The sequence below is a fragment of the Trichosurus vulpecula genome, chromosome 3 (genome assembly GCF_011100635.1).
Source record: "Trichosurus vulpecula isolate mTriVul1 chromosome 3, mTriVul1.pri, whole genome shotgun sequence".
Classification (NCBI taxonomy): Eukaryota; Metazoa; Chordata; class Mammalia; order Diprotodontia; family Phalangeridae; genus Trichosurus; species Trichosurus vulpecula.
The window spans coordinates 315825448-315852018 of record NC_050575.1 but is presented as its reverse complement, the minus strand read 5'-3'; the positions used below and the strand labels follow the sequence as shown (position 1 = coordinate 315852018).

General features: G+C 39.3%; 1 protein-coding gene across 1 annotated transcript; it reads left to right on the top strand.

Annotated features, from left to right (window-relative positions):
• The first annotated feature begins 5370 nt into the window (after nt 1-5370).
• TMEM230 (transmembrane protein 230) lies at nt 5371-22939 on the top strand. Its single transcript, XM_036752585.1, has 4 exons — nt 5371-5536; nt 13959-14086; nt 18145-18267; nt 21121-22939. The coding sequence occupies exons 2-4, from the start codon at nt 13988-13990 to the stop codon at nt 21259-21261; spliced, it is 363 nt and encodes a 120-aa protein (XP_036608480.1). The 5' UTR covers nt 5371-5536; nt 13959-13987; the 3' UTR covers nt 21262-22939.
• Nucleotides 22940-26571: the final 3632 nt, after the last annotated feature.

Here is a 26571-nt window from a genome sequence, read left to right as displayed (position 1 = left end):
ATAGTAATGTAGCTGCACCACTGCCCTGCCACTGCTCTGGGCCGGGGGTGAGGGGGGTGGCCAAACGGAACTCCTTTCACTCCATCCCAGTAGTTTTTCCCACTAACCTCTGTTGTCTTTGGTGTTTGTGGGTTGAGAAATCTGGTAACTGCCACAGCTCATTGATTCAGGGCCCTAGGGCCTGTTCCGCCTGGCTCCCAGTCTGTTTGGTCTGGGCGCAGCCCACACTGGGCTCTGCTCTGCTCCCAGCTCCATGTGATAGACCCTTCCCAGTAACCCTCCAGGCTGTCCTGGGCTGGAGCCCTGCTTCCTTTTGCTATTTCGTGGGTTCTGCAGTTCTAGAATTTGTTCAGAGCCATTTTTATAGGTGTTTGGAGGGTCCTGGAGGAGAGCTTTAGGCCAGTTCCTGCTTTCCAGCTGCCATCTTGGCTCCACCCCCTCCCAGATAAGAATTCTAACTCAAATTGCATGGGTTGACACCAATGTATTCATTTTTATGCCTATTTTCTGTTTGAGGTCTTAATATAATTCTGTGACCTTTGATATATAGTATAGGTTTAAAATTACCTTGATAATCTCAGTAAGCATCTTGACCAGGGGTGGGGAACCTGCAGCCTTTAGGCCACATGGTCTTCTAGGTCCTTAAGTGCAGCCTTTTGACTGAGTCCAGTTTTACAGAACAAATCCTTTTAAGGGGATTTGTTCTGTGAAGTTTGGATTCAAAGGGTCGCACTTGAGGTGGCAAATTCTCCACCCCTGATCTTGACCATCCTAAATAATGCGATCACTGACGAGAAACTCATTTTTAAAATACTTTTATAATAGAATACCTATTATATCTTTGGATTGATATTAATCAATGGTAATGTAACCAAAAAGATAATGTTTTTTTTTGTAGCTTATATACTTAAGTACTTGTTTAATGAGTTTACTATTTCAAAGGATCCTGGAATCTTTATAGAACTGCACTCTAGATAAATTATAGAGAACTGAAAAGCAGAGGCCTTGTCAGGTAAAAATCTAGGTCAATAACTAATGAATTTCAAGACACTTTGAAAGTCTCACAAATGTTAACATTAAATCTCTCACTGCAAGTATATGTCTTGTATTATCCCAGGCTATATAAAGTTACATTACAGTTCAAGAATAAATTTAGTTAGCTCTTTAAAAAAATAGAATTAGCTTGCATTTGTGTTGGCTGTTTGAAGACAAAGACAAGTATTCTATCTCAGTATGGTCTGAGTGGGTAGGCAATATGATTGAGAAAAGATGAAGTGTAAATTGGGTGTAGTTCTTCCAACAGTGTTTTACTTTGGGTGTCATGGAGAAAGCTGCTTAAAGAGTTGGCCTGTGTATATGGTGGTTCCTAAGAAAAAACAAAGCAGCTGAAGGGGCTTCAGGCACTAAGATAATAAAAAGCTTTGAAGCACTGTAGTATAGGCAGGAGAAAATTAGACTCAGAATTGGGACCTGGGTTCAGATCCCAGTTCTGCCATTTTTGGAGTAATCTAATTTCTGTGATCTTGTAATTCTATGAGTCAGTCAAACTGAGGTGCTTACAATGTGCCTGGGGACACAAGCAATGGGGATACAAATGTGAAAATTGACAGTCCCTGCTCTCAAGGAGCTTATGGTGTAATAGAGGAAGACAACTCACAAAAGAAAGCTGAAAAGTAGGAGGGAGCAAGGAAGGTTCCTGAGGTAGGGAGATGGTGGAGAATCACAGGAAGTCCCAAAGTAATACAGCCAGTTAAGAAATGAGAGGTTCTGAGCTCCTTAAATGAATCTATCCTCCAACTGAAGGGATAAAGGGCGGTGATGAGATGGAGTCCTGAGGCTGATGGGTGCAGGATGAGGTTTTCCCAATGAGCTCCTTGAGATGTGGTAGAGAAGTCCCAAAGTATACAGCCAGCTGGGAGATGACTGACCTAGCTTCAAAACATGGTCTGCCTGGGACATTAGCAAAACTAATCTCCCTTTTCCCTCTATTAGCTTCTCCAGTCATCTTATCACACTATCAACTGAACTGTTATCAGTGCCATATATTTTTCAGACAAGTTACTATCTAGTCACATATCCTCCATCTTGTGCTCATGAAGTGAATTTTTTAAAACCCAGTATTTACAAGATCACATTTAACCCTATTGAATTTCACTTTACTAAGATTCAACTTTGCATTCCAACCTGTCAAGATCCTGTTAGATCCTTAACCTGTCACCCAGTATGTTAGCTATCCTCAGCTTTGTTTCATCTGAAAATATTTAATTTGTTGATTAAACTAACAGCATAGGACCTACCACAAATTCCTAGGGTACTCTATACTAGAGACCCAACTCAACTTCATGATCACTTCCAAAATAAGCCGTTACTCCAGTTCTACTTAATGGTATACTGTGCTCATCTCTTCATGTTTTTTTATGAGGATAGGATGAGAGACTGTCAAGTGCTTGTCTAACTAAAGTCAATGTAGGTACACTATATAACAGGAGTTCCTAACCTGGGAGTCTGCCCCATTCTCTCCCCTTTATGTAGTCTTCCTTGATCTGCCAGTCTAGTGAACACTAGCAAAAAAAATTCTTTAAATTATGACCATTTGATAAGCAGGACTGAATTGGTTAGTGTTTTGTAGTTATAAATGTGTATAAATGTGTTAGTGAGGAAGGGGTGTGAACCTGGCTTGTCTCCATCAAGATTTCAGCAATCTAATTCCTAGAGTTTTATCACAACCTCCTACATCTAACTCTCCAAAGTATAATATGGATTATCTGGCCTTAAGGTGGGTGGTTCAAGTCAAAAGGGACAGATGTAAGGAAATGTGGAGGTAGAACTAACTGCCAACTGATTGTCGTGTGGGGATAGGTAAGAGAGAATCAACAAGCATTAATCACCTACCATGGGTTAGGTGCTGGGGATGCAAAACTGCCCTCCAGGAGCATATGTACTATGATGGGGAAAAACAAAATGTACACATAGTGCAAATATACAAAGTAGTAATGAAAGTTTATTTTGGTAGCAGGAAACATAAAAAGATGTTATTTGAATAAAGTTTTGACAGAAACTTAGGTTTCTAAAAAGTGAAGGGAAGATCACAGATTACTCCAGGCTTTCATACTTAGTACTGTTTCAGTGAGGTCCTACTACTTACTGGTCTTGATACAAAAAGACACTTCCTAAATAAAATCCACACAAATGCACTTACAAAATACATTGCCTGAAATTTGCTGTTCAGTTGTTTTTCAATCATGTCAAACTCTTTGTGACCTAGTTTAGGGTTTTCTTGGCAAAGATATTAGAGTCGTTTGCCATTTCCTTCTCCAGATCATTTTACAGATGAGGAAACTGAGGCACATGGGGTTAAGTGATTTGCCCAGGGTTATACAGCTAGCAAAAATCTGAGGCCAGAGTTGAACTCAGGAAGAGGAGTCTTTCTGACTCCAGCACTCTATCCACTTTGCCTTTTAACTATTCCCACATTCCCCGAAAACAATTTATAAAACATTAATAGGAAAAATTTTAGAAAGTACAGTATGGTGGATAGAGCTAGATCTGGAATTATGAACACATGGATTCAAATCCTACCTATGACACTTAGCTAGCTTTGTGACATTGACAAGTCACTTTTAACCTTTCTGACCTTTGACTTCCTCTTTTGTAAAATGGAGAAATTATGTAATATCTATTGTGAGGCTCAAACAACAATGTATTAAAGCAGTTTGCAAACCTTATACTGTCTTGTCAAAGTCAAACATAATTATGCATCCTTTAATATTGATAGTATGATACAATAAGTATTTATCATGATTCTTTCCCTCACTGAACTTAACAGTCTAGTAAAGGGGTGGGCAACCTGTGGCCTCCAGGACACATGTGGCCCTCTAGGTTCTCAAGTTTGGCCCTTTGACTGAATCCAAACTTTGCAGAACAAATCCCCTTAATAAAAGGATTTGTTCTGTAAAACTTGGCCTCAGTCAGAAGGCTGCACCCAAGCACCTAGAAGGCCACATGTGTCCTCGAGGCTGCAGGTTCCCTACCCCTGGTCTAGAAGAAAAATGACAAGCCATACAGATAACTATAATACATAATATTGTGTGATAACTGCTTTGGAGAGATGCAGAACAAAATACTATTATTAGCCCTAAATGGTCACAAATCTTTCAATCACTGGATTTGAATAAGTAGCTTAATTACCTAATATCAACCAAGTATAATCATCATGGATTCTTCCCTCCCCAAACTCCCCACCAAACAGTCTTCAAAATCTACTACAATTATTCTCATAACTCATCATGCCACTGAGAAACTTCTTAACTTTATGATCACCTTGGGAAACAGACTTAATAGTGGTATTGCTGGTTCAAAGGGTATACACAATTTCATCATTCTTTGGGCATAATTCCAGATTGCTCTCCAAGATGGATGGATCAGTTCACAGTTCTATCAAAAGCGTACGTGTCCTAATTTTTCATACACCCTCCAACATTTGACATTTTCTCCTTCTATCACTGTAGCGAATCTGATAGGTGTGGGATGGTATCTCAAAATTGTTTTGATTTGTATAATGATTTAGAGTATCTTTTTCATATGACTATATATAGCTTTGATTTCTTCTTCCAAAAACTATCTTCATATCGTTTGACCATTTATCAATTGGGGAAAGGCTCATACTCTTATAAATTTTACAAAGTTCTCTATATAGTTGAGATGAGGCCTTTAACCAAGACACTGTCTATAAAAATTTTCCCCCAATTTTCTATTTTCCTTCTAATATTGACTACATTGGTTTTATTTTGTTCTATTTTCTAGGGACTGCACAGTGCTGATGTTACATGTTCTAAAGTCTTTCAGCTCTTAGTCTTTGTTTTAAGGTCCCTTCTACCTCTGGCATTCTATATTCTACGTTCTAAGGTCTCTCTCCAGCTTTGATATTATGTTTTAAGGTCCCTCCCCGCTACGTTTTAAAATCACTTCCGGATCTGGCATTCCGTGTTCTAAGTTCTGTTCCAGAGCTGACATTCTGTGTTCTAAGATCTTTTCCAGATCTGACATGTCATGTTCTATGGTTCCTTTCCAGCTCTGATATTTTGTGTTCTAAGGTCCCTTCCCATTCTGACAGTCTGTTTTAAGGTCCTTCCGAGCTCTGACATTCCAGCTTCAAAGTTCTAGAGCCCCGGCCCGCTTTTACAGTCAAGATCCACTCCCCCTCCTCCCGCTTCTCAAACCCTCCTCTCCCCACCCCCCACCCCCAATCCTGAGGCTGTGCATCTCCCATGCCCTCTAAAAGATAAACAAACCTACGGGCCAATCAGACGCGTCCCTTCCCCTCTTGCTGACCAATCAGGAGACGCTTTATATGGAGGCGAAGGCCCAGAAGCCCCGGCGAGCCGGGGGAGAGGAAGGCAGGCTCTGAGCGAGACAGTCCAGTACGCTTCCTGCCGGCCGTCGGTCGTTCATTCGTTCTCCGAGGGGCGTAGCGTTCGCCGGTAGCACGGACTTGTTCTGCTGGGCCTGAGGAAAGAGAGATGGGCCTGGGCCGGAGGTAGGGCCAGGGCCGGGCACACCCCGCGCTGTCAGGATTCGTGCCCTACGGGGTCCTTGTTCTGGCGGAGGACTTCCAGGCTGGGGTTCGGGCGTGCAAGAGGCGGGGTCCCGGGCATAAGCCGGGGCGGGAAGCGTGGGGACTTGGACGAGCCCGGGGGTGCCGGTAGAGAAGCCGCGACAGGGGCTTGCAGTGGCGGCGGGATCCGGACCGGGTGGAGGGGTCCGGCGCCTGGACCGGACAGGGGCGGAAGGACGAGGCCGAAGTGTTGATCGTGGGCGAGCTGCGAGCGGGACCTCCAGGAGGAGGACGTTATCCGCGCCCCCTGGCGCTACGCTTCCCACCTCCTCCGACGCCCCCTGTTCCAGGCCCCGGGAAGCCGGGCGGGGGAAGCGGAGGGCCGTGGTCCCGGGCCTTACCTGGCTACGCCCCAGGGGGTCTTCCTGGACTGTTGGCTGCAGCCTCGACGTCCTCAGCCGCCTCTGCTCTCCAGGACCCGACCGACCGACGTCAGCAGGGGAGGCCCACCCCGAATAAGCCCCAGGCCCTTAAAAAGGGAAGACCCCAGAGGGCAACCAGCCTTTCCCTGATTTTACAGATAAGGAAACTGAGGTTAACTTGCCCAAAGTTGTCACACTGGCAGTTTAGGGTTTAGAGGTGAGAATTGAACTAAATCATCAGACCCTGACTTCATCTTTCTACAAGAGATAAAACCCTTTAGGATCTTTCGACTCTAAATTCTGTATATCTATAACTGTGTCATAAGATGAGGACAGCTGATTTGGCTAACAGTTGTATGACTAAGAGTAAAACTTCAGTCATATCATGATGTGCTTTGATTCAAGGTCTGTCATAAGATAATGTAACTTGGCACATTTGTATATCAAGGAGTTGTGATTGGTGTGGCAACCACCCACCCATTTATAATGTAGGCTTTAGGACCGCAAAGGACCTAGGGATAATCCAGTCCATTCTTGTCATTTTACTGAGGCCCAGAGAGATAGAATGATTTTTCCAAGGGCATGGAGTAGCAGAGGCAGCTATCAAACCTAGTACATCTGACTTGAAGTCCAGTACTCTCTCCATCACACTATGCTCAGAATTGTCATTTTCATCACCTCCAAATGGATTTTTTTTCCATATTAGAAAAAAAAGGGGCAAAAGCTTTTCCAGAATCACGTTAAAAATGGATGGATCAATGTTGTAAACCGATCCTTCTCCCTAATTGATTTTTTTATCTCATAAATAGCGCTGTCCCAAAACTTCTTTAGGCCTTAAGCTTCCCTCATTCAGCTGAGGAATTTTCCTCATAGCTCACTGAAAAATCAAGAGCTCCCTCTTTTGTCCTTAAATCATATAACCTCGATATGATCTCCCACTGTTCCCTTTGCTCCATCCAGTATGCTGAAGAGATGACATTTAAAAAAACAAAAGTATTCTTCATCCTTTGTTGTTGTTGTTCAGTCCTTTCCAACTCTGTGAGGCCATTTTGGTGTTTTCTTGACAAAGATACTCGCCATCTCCTTCTCCAGTTCATTTTTCAGATGAGAACCGGAACCAAAGAGGATTAAATGACTTGCCCAGAATCCCATAGCTAGTAAGTGTCTGAGGTTGGATTTAAACTCAAGAAGATGAGTCTTCCTGACTCTAGGCTTGGCCCCTCTACTGAGCCACCTAGCAGCCTGTGCCCTTGATCCTATCTTCTCCCATTTTCTCTATCAGATTATTCTCAATATCACTTTTTCTCTTTCTCATCTTCAGTTTCACATTAGGTTCTGATTCCTTCAACACTGCATGATAAATAGGCCCCGGTCTCCCCCATCCACTCTGTCTTACTATCCATCTACCATCCTTACTGGGCATTGTCCTTTATCACCCCTCCTTCCCTTCAACTTCTTGAAAAAGCTGCCTATACTTTTTCTCCTCTTGACGTCTTCTAAACACTCTGTAGGATGGTTTTTGACCTCATTGAAGTGAAGCTGCTCTCTCCAAGGTTGCCACTGATCTCTTTATTACCAGATCTAATTTTTTTCATCTACATCCTCTATTTCTCTGCAGCATTTGCTACTGCTGATGATTCTCTTCTCTGGGTTTTCAGGACGCTGCTCTCTTTCTTTCTTGGTTTTCCTACCTGTCTGACTGTGCATTCTCAATCTCCTTTACTGGTTCTTCATCCATAGTATGCCCACTAACTGTAAGTGTACCCCAGCGCTCTTGCTTGGGCCCTGTTCTCAGAAAAAGAGACTGCTCCCAGGATAAGCTGATCACTAGAAATATCCATCACCATGCTGCTAACTCAGCGTTGGATTCTCAGTACCTTCCAGCACCCTCAGCATCCTCTCCCCTCTGATTGGAGGACTGGAGGGTGGAGCATTCAGTTCTAAAGCTTTCCTTTATAGAGAGCAGGATTTGGACCTTGCAGCTCACTCTCCATTTTCCATGTGCTTGGTTTGCCCTTCATGGAACAACATGCCCGTTGGTGTTCACCCTCACCTTCTTCTAGTTTTCTTTTATGTTTTCTCTTTACTAGGTTGTAACCTTAAAGGGCAGGGACTGTCTTTGTCTTATTTGTATCCCCTGTGCTTAGCACGGTGCCTTGCACCCAGTAAGCACGTAAGGAGTGTTTATTGAATTGAATTGCTACACATGACTGTCCCACCTCCTTTTGTGGTCTCATATATATGTGATTCTTTGTACATATGTGTGTGTGTATATATATCTATATCTCCATGATAGTATCATCTATGTTACTTCTTCCATGTAGCTAACCATTACTTTCTTCTCAGCATGAGGCTTTTTATTACCTCTTGGATCACTTGCAGTTTTGATTCTGAAATTGTGGTATCCCATTATGTCACTTGAGAGTTATAATGTTAAAAAGATAATTAATAGTAGCAGTAGAGTGCCTTCAGTTTTATAAAGTTCTTTACATGCATACATCATCACAACAACCCTGTAAAAAAGGTGTAGTTACTCTAGTGCTGGGAATTCACTCCCTTCTCACCTCTGCCTCTTCGAATCCCAGGTTTCCTTGGAGGCTCAGGTGAAGTATTTTAGAGCTGTGCCGTTTGGAATTCTGTTTCCTAAAGGAAACTACTTACATAATGTCTTTAATGAAACTTTAGTTTGTTCCTGTTCTTCCAGTAGTATTTGGGGGATATACACCAGAGTTGGGGAGGGGTGTCTTTTGCCAGTATAACCTTTCTTTATCACTGATTCACAATCTACAGTCCCCAAAACGCATTGTCACTAGCACAGGCACCTCTTAGAACTGCCACTCAGAGGTATGTGTCCAAGATATCATTAATGGTAGAATTACTGGTATAAAGGACCTGTCAGTATCGTAGGAGTATATATTCAGTTTAATATATAATAACAGGAATAATTGTGAACATACCTGTGTTCTCTACTCAGCTTACTTCACTTTTGTTTCCTAGAGTATGGAAAGTAAAAAAAAAATCACATTAAGCCCATTAGTTTCATGTTTGCTTTAAAACAAGAGGTGAGAGTGCAATGAGCTAGCACCTGAGCACAGGAATTCTGGTGTCAGGCATAAAACTCTGATTAAAACCTTGGAATACTTTGTATTCTTTATGCTGATGGCTCATTGTCTTTATCTTTAAACAGAAATGATACTTTTCCAAGAAGTTCCACTGAATAAATGTTTGTAGATGTTTGTGTGTGCCAGTGTTTAAAAAAAAAATCTGGCCTAGTATTACAGTAAAAAGCCCTGGCACCCAGAAGCCTGAGTTCTAGTCCTAGGTTCTCTCTCAGCCTGGAATGCCACTTGGCAAAATGACTTTGCACAACCATGAGATGTAGAGCTGTAAGGTACCTTAGAGACGGTTTAGTCTAGGGGTAGGAAACCTGCAGCCTCCAGGCCACATGTGGCCCTCTAGGTCCTTCGGTGCGGCCTTTTGACTGAGTCCAAGTTTTATAGAACAGATCCTTTTATCAAGGGGATTTGTTCTGTGAAGCTTGGATTGATTCAAAGGGCCGCATCTGAAGACCTAGAGGACCACATGTGGCCTGGAGGCCACAGGTTCCCCACTCTGGTTAGTCTGGCCTGTCATTTTGTTGATGATGAAGTGGAGACCCAGAGAGGTGGAGTAAGACTCACCCAGAGTTACACAGGTAGGAAGTGACAGAGGGGTTGGAATTTCAGTCTGTGTCCTGACCCCAAAGCCAGAGCCCTTTCCACTGTACCAGGCTGCCTTCTTATCTGTGTGATGAAGGGGATGTCCTAGCTGGGTTTACTGTTTCAGCCCTAACTTTGTGTGATTCTGTAAATGTGATGTCTGATGTCTCCATATTGATTGCTTAGATATTGTCATGTAAATCAGTTTTGGCTTTTTTTAATGTGTAGAGAACGTAGCAGTCAATTCTCTTAATACATTTCCTCCAGCTAATGTAACTTAACCTTTCTGGATAACAACAGGGCTTTTGACAAAATCTCTCGCGATATCCATTTGGCCGAGATTTAACGGGAATGTGTTAACTCTTTTCAAATAGCTGAAGGGCTCTCATAGGAAATAAGATGAGATTTATTCTGCTCCGCCTTAAAGGGCAGAACATATGCAAATGAATTGAAATTACAAAAATTCAGTATAAAGGAAAACTTCCTAACGACTTGGCTGACTTGGGAAGCTTTTAGTTACCTGGGCTTGGAGTAAAGAGTCAGGAAGAAAAGATCACCTGTTGGAGAAGATTCTGGGAAGATGGCAGAGTAGGCCAGAAAACTTTTGCCTCTCCAAATTTTCTCCACAAAAAAAGACAGAACTTTGCCTCAGAGGGAATGTAGAACAGAAGAAATAAACAAAAGTCGAGGTACATTTAAGACAACTTGAGAAGACCCCAGGCAGAGGGCTAGTGTGAAGTGCAGACACCTCTAGGCCAATTCTTTGGAATCAACAAATGACAAGCCCTCGGAGCAGTGGGGTGCTAGGGCCATGGGGGTTCTGTGGCTAAATAGGAGAAGATTGAAGGACCTTCCATGGGTAGGGAGGGGGAGGGGATGCCAAATACATCCCTGCTGACCATACTCCTCTGTGACTTTGAGGGTGAGAAGGAGCTAGCATACATCTGGTGAATGCGGCAGTAGACGAACAGCAACCCTGCTGCATGTGGCCCCTTGCAGGAGAACAGAGTCCCTGGTTTCAGTTCCAGGGCAGAGAGGACAGCTGTAGTTTGCATCTATTTGAGGGATTGTGGGGAGCAAGATCATTTGCAGGATAGTGTGGCTGGGGACCCTAGCTGTGGCTTAGGAGTGGAGAAGAGAGCCCAAAGTTGGGCCCCGGGAACAGACCTCAGCAAATACCAGTAAGAAGGACCTGGGCCTTGAGGCATCATTCCCCATACCTCAGGACTAGAACTCGATTACACATAAAATAAAACAAAAATAAATAAATATGAGTAAGCAAAGGAGAAAGAACCCAACCTTAGATAGCGACTATGGGGCTAGAGAAGATCTGGGTTCATATTCAGAGAAAGATAATAGAGCTAAAAAGCCACTAATTTTTCAATGAGAAATGTCAAATGGTCCCAAGTACAAAAGGAGTTCCTGGAAGAACTTAAAAAGGACTTTAAAAATCAAATAAGAGAGATCGAGGAAAAAATAGGGAAAAAAATAAAAGTCTAAGAAAATCAAGAAACTTAAAGTCAACCAACGGGAAATAGAGAATCAGAAACTTAAGGAAGAAAATAATTCCTTGAAAACTAGAAGAAATAACAAAACAGTCAAAAGAATGAAAAAATAGAACATGAAACATTTCATCAGAAAAACAACTGATCTGATGAACAGATTGAGGAGAAATAATGTAAGAATAGTTGGACTACCTGAAAATTACAATGAAAAAAAGACTCTTGATACTCTATTGCAAGATATTATCAGAGGAAATTGCCCTGAAATTCTAGAACAAGAAGGCAAAGCAGATATAGAAGAAAAAAAATCCCCGATCACCACCTAAAAGAGAAAACAGGAGGAAAACTTACAGGAATATCATAGCTAAGTTTCAGAGCTCTTAGGTTAATGGGAAAATATTGCAAGCAACAAGAAAAAAAAATTTAATATTGTGGTACTACAAGAAGGATTACACAAGAGCAAGCAGCTACCATATTGGAACGTAGGTCTTGGAATACTGTATTTGTAGAGCAAAAGAGCTGGAGTTATGACCAAGGGTAACTTACCCAGCAAAGTTAGTATAATCCTGAAAGGGAAAAAAAAAAGGGCATTCAGGTATTTGTGTCAAAAACAGCAGAACTTAAGGGAAAATTCAACATAAAACATCAAGGTAAACATTAAAGACCAATTTTAAGAGACTCAAAAAGGTCAAATTGTTTACCTCTCACATGTAAAAATATCAATATTTTTATGACTCGTAATTATTTGGGTAGTTTGAAAGAAAGGCTTGGGCTGAGCTGAGTGTGATGAGGTGATTCTAGAAAAATGACACTACATAGGGAAAGATAAAAAGGAGTAATTGTCATACGAATGAGGCATAAAAGGAAAAATTGATTCAAAAAAGTGAGGTGAGGGTGGGTAGTGTTGGCACCTGACTCATCAGGAATGGGTTAAAGAGAGAGCTATGTATATCTTGAAAGGCATAAAAGTCTTCTAAATTCAGAAAGAAGAAGGTTAAGAGATAGGATTGGAGGAAAGGATAAGGGTAGGACTCCTAGAGGAGTAAGTAAGTTAAAGAATAGGAGGGCAAAGTAGCAGGTAGAAGTAAAGCAGAAAAGTGAGGAGGGATAGGGTGAGAAGGCTAGTGAGGAAAAATAGGAAGGAGGAAAATACACAAGTAATTATAGTTTAGAATGTAAATGGGATGAATTTATGCATAAAACAGAAATGGATAGGAGATAAAAATTTGAATTCAGCAATATGTTGCTTTTAGGAAACAATAAAAATGAGAGATACACACAAAAATAAAGGGCAGGAGTAGAATTTATTGTATAAAAAAAAACCCAGGGGTAGTAATCATGATCTCAGTTAAAACAAATATATATAATCAAAAGAGGGGCAGCTAGGTGGCACAGTGAGTAGAGCATCGACCCTGGAGTCAGGAGGACCTAAGTTCAAATTTGGCCTCAGACACCTGACACACTGACTAGCTGTGTGACCTTGGGCAAGTCATTTAACCCCAATTGCCCTGCCTTTCCCCCCATCCCCCCCCCAAAAAAGATTTAATCAAAAGAGAAAAACAGGGAAACTACACTGTCAGCAATATTGTTCTATGTTGTTTCAGACCATTTAAAATAACTAGACAGCATAAAATATCTGAGAGTATACCTGCCAAAACAAACAGAGGAATTATATGAATGTAAACATAAAGTACTTTATACAAATAAAGTCAGATCTAAATAATTGAAATAATATTTATTGTGCATGGGTAGATAAAACCAATATAATTTTTAAAATGACAATTTACCTAATTTTTTCAATACCATCCCAACTAAATTAGTAAAAAAGTACTGAATTAGAAAAAATAATAACAGAGTTCATTTGGAAGAACAAAAGGTTAGGAACTTAAAAGAAACCAGGGGAAAAAAATGTAGAGGAAGCAGATTCAGCAGTGTCAGACCTTAAACTATATTATAAGGTGAGAGCATTGTTGAAGTATAAAATGAATAATTTTGATTATTTAAAATTTTCTTGTTATAAATAAAACCCATGTAGCCAAGAATAGAAGGAATGCAAAAAATTTAGGGACAACTTTCCTAGACAGTCTCTCAGATAGCATGTGATTGGGTTGAAATATTGCTGTGGTGTAGGAAGTAATGAGCTGGTTGATTTAGAAAAACATGGAAAGACTTGGACTTATGAAGGAAGATGCTGTCCACCCTCAGACAGACAGAGGACAAGCAGAAGTAAGCAGAGTAGGGTTTTATGTACATGTGTATGAGTGTATGTGTTTAGAAGTGTATTTTGTAGATATCTTTGTGTATGTATGCATATTATGCTCGGAGATCTAGAGCTAGATCTCCGAGTTTACTTGTAGCTTTCCTTAGGGTAAGGGAGGAGGGAGGGAGGGAGGGGAAAAAGAAATAAAGTAAAAAGTGCACAGCAGAGAATAAAAGAAGGCCTGGAAGGAGGCAGGAAAAGCTGGGCAGCTTTGAAAATAGTGAAGTATTATATAAGTTTTCTTGAAATGGAAATATATTGTTTTGTATTGAATCCTCTCCTGTGTTCTGCTGTGTACAGAGCAATGTTTATTTTTTCTTTTCTTGTTCTGTATTTAAAATAAATTTAAAATTTTACCACCACCACCACCACCACTCCCCCACAAAAGGTCACTTGTTGGGGATATTGTAGAGGGAATTCATGTTTTGGGTAAAAATGACCTCCTAGGTTATCCACCAACTCTAAAATTCTGTGATTCATTACTTTGTCTGTGCAGTCATCAAAGATTCTCTCTATTTTCAGATTCTAGCTGAGGAAACAGTCTCTTTGTTATGATGCCATCCCGTAACAATGTAACTACTGGGATCCCCAGTAGTAAAGTGAAGTACTCCAAGCTTTCTAGCACAGATGATGGCTACATTGACCTTCAGGTGAGTAAACAGGGAAAAGGTACTTGATGTTAGTTGGCTGTATTTCTGTTCAGATAACTGAAAAATCTTCTGGAATTAGACTCTGCAACAGTCCTTTAAAGACGGTTTCTAGAGAATTTAATCACCTAGGAAAGCAATATGCTGGAGTATATGAGGCACTGGATTTGGAATCCAGTAGACCTGGGTTGAAATCCAGCCTCACAAACACTTAGAAGCTTTGTGACCTCTGCGGGTCTTTTAACTTCTCTAAGACCTTAACTCCACATCTATAATATGAGGGGGTTGGAATTAATAAATAGCCTTTAAAGGTCCCTTCCAGCTCTGTTTCAACAATCTGGCTAACAGCTGTTGTGGGGGTGAAAGACCAACACAAACCCAACAACAAGCACGCCACCAGCACCCTGCAAAAGCCCAGGTTCTTTTGATCTGCTTTACTAAGGAAAGCAACATTAAGGGGTTGACAAGTTTACTTTAATCCAGCATACAAATATCATTCACTTAGTTCAGGGGAAAAAGCCAGTACCCTGAACTTCGGAGCAAAATACAAACAAATTACAAACATCGACAGACAGACCAAATACAATTCATAGTTACCAACATCTAAGTTCAGCTCGGGAGCTCATAACAAGGGCTGGCCCAGAGTCATGCACGCCACCACAGCTGTGGGTAAGAGCTCCGAAAAAGAGAAAGCCCACTCCTGGTTTTATATCTCTTTCAGGGTCAAGGGTGAGTCACACATGTGACTCACCCACGTGACCTAGAATCGTGACAAAGAGGCAACTTAAACCCACGCGGTCTAAAAGCCTCTGATGTCCCAAACATGTCGCTCAAACTCATGTGTAAACTAGGCCCTCTCCTGAGGCAAGGAGGTCACCAAGGACTCCCAAATCTAATCAAGGAAACAAAGGCCAAACTCTTCCAGGGCACTTGGTTGAACTGAGTTCCAAGAGCACATTTTGTTTACCAACACAAGCTCTAAATCTGTTATTCTATGGCAAGATCTATAGTTTGATCTGCAGGATCTTAGATCTTAGGATTTATACTTGGAACCTTTAAACTATAGATAGACTAAGGGGGACTGGGTCAAACCAGCACAACATAGATCTTGTCAATTTCTCCTCTGGCTTCCCAGAGGTACGTCTAGAATATTCACCACAGTCAGACAGTGTAGTTGAACAAATTGGAAATTTTAAAATTCAGCAGGGAAATTATGTTGAATTTTACTGAGGCTGTAATCCTTTTAAAGCACTTTGTTAGCTGTGTATGTGAATTTAAATTAAAACCAACTTAATTCTACTTTGTAAAGAGGGAGAAGCCAGCTTTGAATAGAAAGAAATAGCAGGAGGAACTATTTTCATTCTTGTTGTCATCAATAAGCATTCACCTTTCTTCTCTGGTATATTTTTTAATGGACAGTTTTCTTTTTCTTGGGAAATAGTAAGAAAGACACAGAAAATAGTTATTAAATCTGTGCCCCACATTGGTTATAGTTATTAGAGATAATATTACTGCCTCTTTTGTCTTTCCCCTTAGTATAAAACGTTCTAAACTGAATTGATGGGAGCTGGTTCTGTAAAGATACATATTACCTCAAACCTATATAAGTTTGAGTTATTCTTGCAGCTTTGGCATTTGAAATAAAAATTGAAAAGGACCAAGGAGACTTCTAAAAAAGTCTATTCAGAAACATTGACCTAAAACTTGAGAAGCCACTTCAAAGTCTTATCACAAATTGAGGTCATTATGAGGGCATTTGCCTTGTGGTACAGTGAAAATGTTAGGTAGATATAATAGTCCATCTCCCAACATATAAGGGTGTTAGGCAGCTTCAAATGTCAGAAACTGCCTCTTTTGTATATGTGTTCCTGTCTTTCTGTAATGCATAGTACTGTATTCTTCACCTAGTAAGTGATCAGTAAATGTCAATTGGCAGTTGCCAAGAAAACAAATTGCATTTGGAGATGGGATCATTCGTCTTTTCACCTTTCATTAATATCCAAAATTGTTGGCCACACAAATATCTCCTTGATCTTAAGGACCCTCTTTTTGGAGAATACTGAAGGTCTCTGACCATGTATGTAGTGATTTATGAGATCTTGGTTATTTTAGCATAAGAGGGTTTTTTCTTTTGGAAGAAATTAGATTTTCATGGCATTAACTTTCTGAGGAATAATACCAATACAAGCCTTGTCAAAGCACTTCAGGAATCTTGTACTCAGTTCTGTATTTTTAGTAAACACATTGACAAATTGGACTGTGACTAGAGGAAGGTAAGCAAGATAGTGAAAGAACCTGAAGTCAAGCCATATTAGGATCGGTTGAAGGAAGTAGCAGTGTTTGGCTAAGAAGAACAGAGGCTTTAGGGAGGAGTATGGTAGCTGCTGTCAGATATTCAAAGGGATGTAAAGTGGAAAAGAGTAAGACTTTTTATTTCATCCAAGAGAACTAGACACAGTGGATGGAAGTTAAAGAATAACCAATTTGGGCTTGATGTGAAGAAGATTTACCTCATAATTTAAAACTTCAAAGATGGGGAAGGGATTCCCTAGAGGGTTAGTGAGTTTCATATCACTGGAAGTCCTCAAGAAAAAGCTGGATGACTGTTTATTGGTCTTCTTGTAGCCAGTGTCCTATTACTCTTGACACTGTCATCCTCCCAGATGTTCAGGCTTATAACTTTGGTGTCATCTCCTACATGAAGCTTTTCCCTAATCCTACCAGCTGCTAGAGCCTTCCCCAAAAATTTACCTCATATTTTGTATAGATCTTATTACACTTACATGTACATATTGTCCCCCCGATAGAATGTAAGCTCCTCAAGGGTAGGGAATGTTTCATTTTTGTCTTTATGTCCCTAGCACTTAGTATAGTGTCTGGTGTATGGTAGGCATTTAATAAATATTTGTCGATTGATCAAACACTTCCATTCAGCTCCTATATCCTGTTGATCCTGAAATATCTCTCACTTTAGTTCCGTCCTTTTCACTCCCTTTGCAACTACTATAGCTCAGACCCTTTTCATTTAGATTATGTAAGAGCTTCCTGACTGGTTTTTCTTTGCCCACTCTGTGCCTACTCTGTAATGCACAATTCTCATCATTCCCTCTGCTTAAAAACCTTCAGTAGCTTCTTATCTTTTATGGAATCAAGTAGAAAGTCTAGATCCTGGCGTTCAGCTCCTTCCTCCCCCACAATCTAGCTTCAGCTTACCTTTCCAGACTTCTCTCAGATTGCTCCCCTCTCAGATTGCTCAGATTGTATTCCAGGCAAACTGACCTACTTCCTGTCTCTTCATTTTTTTTTCAGTCTTGATGCCTTTGCTCACAATATACTCCAACAACATGCTTGGAGTAGAGTATTCTTCCTTCCATTTATTCCCTGTCCTAATTTCTATAAGTTAAGAGCCCTTACTTCAAGGAGTAACTCAGATACTACCTCTTCCATGAAGCCTTTCCTGACCTCAGCAAGCCAAAGAGAATCTCCCCTTCAAATCCTCTTAGCATTTTTCTTCACCTTTTTGTAATCCTCATTATCTTACTGATATAATAGTTGTGGACATAATCTCTCCACCTTCTATTATAAACTTGCTGAGAGCAGCATATGTTGTGTCTGTTTTTCTATTCCCAGTGTTTGGTGTAGTATCTCAATGCATTGTAAAAAAATAATTCATATATAATGGAACATTTAAGGTAGAGGTTGGACTAGATGAACTCTGGGAGTCTGTGAAAGAAATAAAGAACTAGAAAGAAGAATTTGCCAGGACTCCCTTGAAATATTTGGTATAATAGTTGAGGTTTTAAGGAGTTTCCCCCATTGCCTTGAGAATGAAGGATTATTTTCTTGAAGTCCTTCCCCTTTTTCTTTTCCGAAAACACTTTTCCTTTTTCTTCTTCCCTAAAGTTGGATTGAAGAGAAGGGGACAAGTATGTTGTTACTGCCTTACTGGTACACCAGGATTAATGGGAGGGTGGAGAGAAGGTATTATTTTCTTTCTGTGTTTTTTCCACCTCGAGTCCTGATGCTTCTGTCATGTCTTTTTTTCCCTCTCCACCTTCTAGTTTAAGAAGAGCCCTCCCAAAATCCCTTACAAGGCTATAGCACTCGCCGTAGTGCTATTTATGATTGGCACCTTTCTCATTGTCATAGGTGCTCTGCTGTTAGCTGGATACATCAGCAAAGGGGTAAGTCGTTGGAAGGATCAGTCGTAGCTGACCCTTCACTGTATTTAGGAAGTGCTGTGAAACTATTAAATTATCTGTGAATTTTTTAAAGCTTTATTTTTGTTGGACATTCATTGATTGAGGAATGGCTAAATAAGTTGTAGTATATGTAAGAAATAAGGAAAAATAGATTATTTCAAAAAGACGTGAAAACGAAAAGACTTGTATGAACTGATGCCAAGTGAGCAGAAACAGAAAGTTTATACTAGGACATCAGTATTATAAAAATGATAGAGTAAACATTAAAATTATAAACTATTGAAGAACGAAATGAGTAGTACTAGGACTAGTACTAGTACAGTCAAAAAACAACTTTGAAAGCTGTAAGAACTAGGATCAGTGCAGTGACGACCATTCGTGATTCCAGAAGACCAGTGATGAAACATGCTCTCCATGACAAGTGGTAGCTTTAGGGAGCATAATGAAAAATATATATAATATATACATATACACACGCACACACAATATATTTGTGTATAGTTATTGGGGAGTTTGTTCTGCTTATTTGTTAGAAGAAATTGGTTTTTTTTTTTCCTTTTTTCCCCCTCCCCAGCAAGGTAGTAGGTAGAAGGAGGTAAAGATAGATTTCTGTTAAGTTTTTTAAAATAGTAAAATGAAAGAATGCTATAGCTGTGAAATGTTGCATAAATTTTCAGGCAAGACCACTGTATTATTAATTTTGCTTAACTGTTTCGTTTTGTTACAAGAGGCTTCTCATGAAGCAGGAATGATATGTAAATGTTTGTAATGTAAACACAATATCAATAAAATTGAAAATGTAAAAAAACTTTTAATTTCTTTTTGGCAAGTAAAGCATATGCAAATAAACTCAAATGTTTTGTCTAGAAGCAAAGAAAGAAAATTTAATTTTCTTCCATTGAACTCACAAAACTTCTCACATATCTTCACACAATTCCTGTGAGTTAGGTGGTAGGTGTTATTTTCCTTGTTTTACATGTGGTAAAACCGAAGTTCAGAGAAGCTAATCAGTTTACCTAAAGTCAGACAGTTGATAAGTGGCAGAGTTGGCTCCTGACTCCCATTTTAGTTCTGTACCCATCCTGAGCCTTGGACCTCAATTTTGTGGGTGACTATAGACTGAAGGAAAAGCAGTGAACCACTACATTGTATAGGTTTGAGGCCTGGAGATGTAAAAAGCCACTGACTAGACTTCTGTAGTACCTCAGAAATAGAAAAACAGAGGAGACTGGAAGTGGCCATCTTTATCTTTCAGAACACCCTTTGGATTCACAGTGGACACTAAGGGAAAAGAATTATTTTTATTTTTAAGGAAATCTTCAAATTTAGGGAACTGGGACTTTATGAAGTAGTATTTGGAGCATTAGTAGGTTATATAGGATACACACACACACACACACACATATGCTATTTCTTTAGGTCACTCAGCTAAGTTAGGCAACAAACATTTATTAAATGCAATGTGCTAAGTGCTGGGGATACAGAGAAGTACAGGAACAGATTTTGTCCATAAGAAGCATATATCCTAATGTGGGAGAAAGCCTGCAAATAACTGTCTATAAACATGCAAGATACATGCAGAGTTGATAAAAGTAATCTGAAAGTAGAGAGCATGAAGAGCTAAGGGGACCTGGAAGAGCCTCCTGCTGAAGATGAGATTTGAGCTGTCTTGAAGGAAACTAAGAAGCAGAAGAGAGGGAGCAAAGCACTCTGTGAGTGGTGATGAGGGTGGGGACAGGGATAGTCAAGGTTAGAGGCACGGAGATATGGGAGATGGCATATCCTGTGTGAAGAATAGCAAGGAGGAGATTGTGGTCAGATCATAGAGTGTGTGAAGAGGAATAAGGTATAAGAATACTAGAAAGGTGGTAAGTGTCCAGATTATGAGGGGCTTTAAATTCCAGAGTTCATATTGGATTTTGGAGGTAATAGAAAACCAAAAGCTGGCTACTCATTGAGCAGGGGGTTGACATAGTCAGATCTACACTTTAGGAAAATTACATGGCAGCAGAGTGGAGGATGGATTGAAATGGGGAGAGGCTTGAGGCAGGGAGAACAGTTAGAACTGGGGAGAGAGATGATAAAAGCCTGAATTTGAATTGTGGCTAAATGAGTGAAGAGAACATGTATATGAGGGATGCTGTGAAAGTTGGAAGGACAAGGTTTTTTGTTTTAACATAGTTGATATTGGAATTGTTCAGAAGCAGTTATGGAAATAGTAATAGAATCACTCCAAAAAAATTTTTTTGTAAGACATGTCCTTTTTAGTCTGAAGTTCTGATTTGGTAGCATGGTGATGAATTTTTCTACTGCAGCAGTTTTCAAAGACCCATCTACAGAATCATAGAGAAGCCACTATCAATGTCATTGGAAGGAGAACTTTTCACTGAAAAAAAAATGACAAATCCTTGAAGTAGTTTCTGTTGTTGGCCTTAAGAAAACCTAAGTTTGAGTCCTGTCTCTTTCCCTCTGAACGTAGTTTCCTTATCTGTCAAATAGAGATAGTTATATTTGAATTACCTATATCTTGGGGTTATTATGAAGACAGACTTCATAAACTTATCAAATGTTATAAAGATGAACTCTTACCTGTTAGCTGTTTAAAACTCTATTGTAGCAAATGGCCTTCACTGGAAGTGATCACTTCTGTTGCTGCCCTAAATCACAACACCTAAATTTGAAGATTACCTTATAAAGAAAAATAATTCTTTTCCTTTAGTGTCCTCTGTGTTTTTAAAAGATCTTTAAAAAGATTTTTAAAAATATCCTTTTATCTTGCTACTGTTAAGTTTTTGGTGACATTGTGTGATAATGTTTTCCTTCTTCCACCACCAGGGGGCAGACCGAGCCATTCCTGTCCTGATAATTGGGATTCTGGTATTCCTGCCAGGATTCTACCACTTGCGCATTGCTTACTATGCTTCCAAAGGCTACAGGGGCTACTCTTACGATGACATTCCGGATTTTGATGACTAGAATCTACTTTGGTCCAGAAGAAAACAGTTGCTGTTGGGAATAAGCTTAGCACCGAAAAACTGAACCCATGGAAATTTAAATACCACTGGGTCAGAGAACTCTAGCACTGCAGTTATTTTAGCAAGGTCATTGCTAGGCTGTGTGGGGTCATCCCAAAGATGTTAACTGAGCTTGCAATTAGAGAAATAAGACATCTTTTTCTTTACCTCCTGTTCTGAGCTAAGGTTTTTGAAGAGGCAGCTTTGCCATACACACACATATATTCCAAAGCAGTTATGGAAATTCTATAATTACAGAATCACTAAAAAATATTTTTTGTAAGATACATCCTTTTTAGTCTGAGGTTCATGACCAGGTCGGCTTCATGGTGATGAATTTTTCTACTGCTGCTGCTTTTAGAGACCATCTACAGAGTTAGAGAAGTAACTAGATCTCTCTATCTATCTGAATATATGTGTGTGTATATGAATAGGTGAATATATACATATGTGTGTATATGTATGTATATATACACACACACAAACTTACACAGTAATAGGAATTTGCTGAAGAAGTGGCCAAATAATGGTTTGGTTGAAAAGAGACCAAGTCTCCCAACCTTAAGTTGAACACTTTTATGTTTTAGCCTTTATTTTTGGAAGTAGTCTGGTGTTAACAACATGGTTTGTGTCAAATACAGAATGCAGCATGTCTAATTTTACTTTGTTAAATAATTACTTGAGAAACTCCAGATGACTCATTTATCCAATCAACCTATTCTACTGTCCCAGTAGAACATCTCTTGGTAAAACTAAGCATAATCAAATTAGAGAGAATCCATGATGATTCTAATTTGCCTTTTGAAGTGACACAAAAATTAGGAATTTTGAACATCTTAGAACAGATTTTGCAGTTTTTCATGTTACTGATATTTTTGTCAGGCCTTTTCTGTTTCATAGATTTGATGTCTATTCTATACCATGGGGCATTCTGTCCTCTGAAGATCAGGATGTTGCATGCTTTTATCTTTCTTTTAAGGGCTGGATTTTTTTGTTTTTACCAGTTGTCAGGATTGCTTATTTCCTATGAAAGTGAGGTTTGGTTAGTCATAGTTTAGTTGTTTTTTTAATTGCTTTATTAGTATCTTTTATTGTTGTTTTCTTACTGTGAAGAAATATAGACTCAGTCACTTGAAGTCTAAGCTTGGCTAATATAGGCTGATTATTTAATTGTTGCAGGGAATGAGTACATTTAAGAGAAATTAAAATGTCAAAATCAGAGCTCTAGATTTAATATTTGTAACAGTTGTGCCTTATATTGGACATTGTAATAGACTTGATTGATTATCATGTTGGATTTAAGTCACATATAGAATATATCTTCTTTCCTTTTGACTTTTGGTCATACCAAGTCATTTATTAGACTAAGACCCTGCTGTATAACCATACTTTAACTCATACCCACAATGAATCATATTTTTACATTTAACCATTAAGTATCTAAGACCTAGTCAGTAACATCTCATTGAGTCTAAGTTAAAAGCACTCCATTAGGTACTATTCCAATTTATAGCAAAAGCAGGTGGCACCATTTCTGTCCTCAGGGAGCTTACCTATTAATGGAAGAAACAAATGAAAAATATGAGCAGACAAGCAAAACCACAGAAGTATATTAAAATGTATTTTCTTACACATAGAAATGTGGCTCTTTTGATTTTGTATAAGTAAAATAGCTGCTCAGGGAAGGTGGTTGAAGTAATGGAAGAAACATAAACCAGATTGTGTTAAATGAAGGCTTCGCAGAGAAAAGAGGGACAGGGTTTGGCAGAAAGGAAGTATTCAAAGCAGAGAGGAGTGGCATGAATGAGAGACGGTGGAAGGGAAAGGTCACCAGATGGGGAGTTGAGTCACTTATTCCCTCCTCAGTTTCTTCATCTATAAAATTGGGGTAATAATAGTTGTACTACCTACCTCACAGGGTTGTTGTGAGGAAAATGATTTGTAAACCTTGAAACCTGTGTGTGTGTATGTGTGTGTGTGTGTGTGTGTGTGTACCTGTGTTATTTTAATAATAATGGTTAGTGTAATGGATTAGGACTTCGAACAAGTCACTTAGCCTCTTTGAACCTCAGTTTCTTCATCTGTAAGATGGGGATACCCTGAATTCTTCATAAGATCTTTGTGAGGATCCGATGAGAGCATACATGTAAGAATGTTTATAAAGGGCTATACTGGAGCAAGGAACACTTATTGCAAAGGAAGACAAAATAGGTGAATAAAGGATTCAGAGAATGATACAGAAAGACTTCAGAAACTATCTTTTGCAGGGATTCTTAACCTGAGGTCTGAATTTTTTTTTAGTATTTTGATAACTATTTTAATGTAATTAGTTGTCTTTGCAATCCTATATATATATAATGTATTTGACAACATTATTCTGAAAAAGGGTCCATACATTTCACCAGACTGCCAAAGGATTCTAAGACATGAATAAGATTAATCCCTGGTCTAGTCCAACCTCACCATTTCACAGACTAGTAAACCAAGGCCCAGAGAGGTTAAGTGACAATCATAAACAAGTTTATCTAGCTGAGGTGGGTTGTTTATGCTATCCACTGTGGATATATTAGAAAATCAGAACAGTTAGCTAGTGAGACAGAAAAGGCCAATTGATTAAGGTGATAATTTGAGTCAAGAATTAATGGAGAGAAACTAGGCCTTGCTTTTCATATCTTTTCTAGCCCTAATGTAATAGACTTGGTGACCAATAAAAGCTTTTTGGATGACTAAGGCTTCTCAAGAAGAGGGACTAATAAAAATTGGTCAAAATGGAACTGGCCTGTGGTACTGAGAATTTCCATTTCTTAGTTTAGGGTAACCTTTTGGTAACCTAGTTTTGAGAAGTGACTGAATTGGGGTGAAGGAGGACAAAGAATCAGAGGAATGTTGCAAAAGAAGAATAGGTAGGACATATAGACAGAGGGAAAGAGAGCAATTGATGACTAAAAAGTTATGGGCTTGAGGTATTGGAAGATCCTATTTAGGCAACAAAACAATTTGTTAGGACATTCTTCCTTACGTGGAGCCAAAATGTGCTGCTCTGTAACTTCTGCCAGTTCTACCTAGTTTTTCCCCTCTGAAGCTACACAAAATAAGTGTGATCCTTCTTTTACATTCTGATATCCTTGAGATATTTTAAACAAGCTTTCATGTTGTATTCTACAAGTCATTCTTCCAAGCTAAACATTTCTTTCTTGGATGATTTCTAGACCTTCCCATTCTTGTTCTGTTTGTACTCCATTTTGTCAGTATTCCTCTTAAAATATGATGCTCATGCCTAAACACGGTGTTCCAGATTTCTGACAACTACAGAATACAGTTGTATTATTCCCTTATTCTTAATACTATATTTCTGTTAATATAGCCTAAGGTTATATAACCTTTTCTTCCCAGCGTTGTCACACCATTGTATCATTCTGAGCTTAAAGTCAACTAAAATCAATAAGGCAGTAGATTTGGACTCGGGAAAGACTGAATTGACATCCCACCTCAGATACTTATTAGCTGTGGGATCATGGGCAAATTATTTGACTTCTCTGTGCCTCGGTTTTCTTATCTATAAAATAGAGATATTAGACTTGAATGTTTCTAAGGTCTTATTCAGTTCTAAATATATGGGAAAAAATCTTTTTTTTCCTACGTATGACTAATAAGGTAGATCTCACCCATCCTGTTGTGATTTCATCTTGGTATAGGTTTATTACTATTAATTTCATCTTGATAATTTAGACTCATGATTCCAGTCTGTTGGAGTCTTTGGGAGCTTCTGGGAAAGGTTGTGTTAGCTTTCCCCCTCAATGCTATCAGTCATTCAAATCATTGATCAAAATGTTGAATGAGATAGAACCAAATACAAATCTGCCACTGACCATTCTAGACTTCTTTCCAGGTTTACATTGATCTATGCAATCTTTGGGTGTTCTGGTAGGATTTCATTTAGAATCAGTCACAAAGTCAAGGGTTGGACAGGACCTGAGAAGTTATCTCTTCTAACCCTTACCAGAAATGTGCATCTCCTCTGCAACATAGTGTGTCTAGCCTCTACTTGAAGACAATGTTTGGAAGCTTCCCACTGCCTACTCCCTATCCTACAACATAGCCTCTTCTGTTTTATTAGGAAGATTTTCGTTATTTTGAGCTGAAATGTGCTTCCCCTGCAGCTTCCACCCATTGTTCTGCCTGCTCAGTCCAAAGTTTCTTCCATCTTTCTCGTTACCAATATTCAGTATTTAACTTCAACTAAGTAAGCTAAACATCATTCGTTCCTTCAGCCATTCCTTATATAGTACCAGGTTTCTTCACCTTCACTTCACTGAAAATATTGAGGACATCTTACAGTAGCTCCTTCAACTTATCCTCTATAGACATGCCAGTTTGTCAGTGACTCTTCTAAAATATGGTACCCAGAACCTGACGCAATAATCTAGATGAGACCTAACCAGAATAAGTACAGTGGACTCAATGCTTCTCTTGCGTTCAAAGTGATAATGCTGTTAACAGAGTCTAAGATCAAATTAACCCTTTTGGCTACTGCATCGGATCACTGACTTGTCATTGAATGTACAGTCAGCTAAAATGCTAGTTCTTTTCCATGTGAGCTGTCCTGGGTGAGTACTCATTCTGTACTTAGTTGATTTTTTCAACTCAAGTACATTATATTTGTCTCTTTTTTTTTACTTTCATCCTCACTTCTAACCTATTAACAGCCTTTTTGGATGCTGATTCAGTCATCTAGCATATTAGTCATGCCTTCTAGTTTCCTTTCTAAAAATGTGATAAATATAACATTTCTATCCTTTCATCAAAGTAATTGATAAAAGCCAAATTTTGATAGTGTCCAAGGGCAGAGACGATGATGCTTCATTAGGGACTTCATCCAACTTGACATCACCACTCTGGACCTAGTTGGACAACCAGTTCTAAACACACAGGATCAATCCCTGCCTCTTCATTTTTGTCTCAGAACATCAGGAAAATCTTTATCAAATGCCCTGTTGGAGGAATCTAGATGAACTATGTCTATGGAATTCCCAGGATCTATTAGTCTGATTACCCTGTCAAAAAAAATGAGGGTATATTGACATGATGTTCTGAATAAACATATGGTTGATATGTGATTGCCTCCTCCCTTTCTAATTTATCAAGAACCATTTCTTTTATAACCCATCATAGTTTTGCAAAGAATCAACTGTAGTTGTAGTTGTGCAATTTTTCTGAAAATCAGGGTGTTAGCTGGTGAAAAGTAATATCCTGTTTACTCTAATTTTTTTTT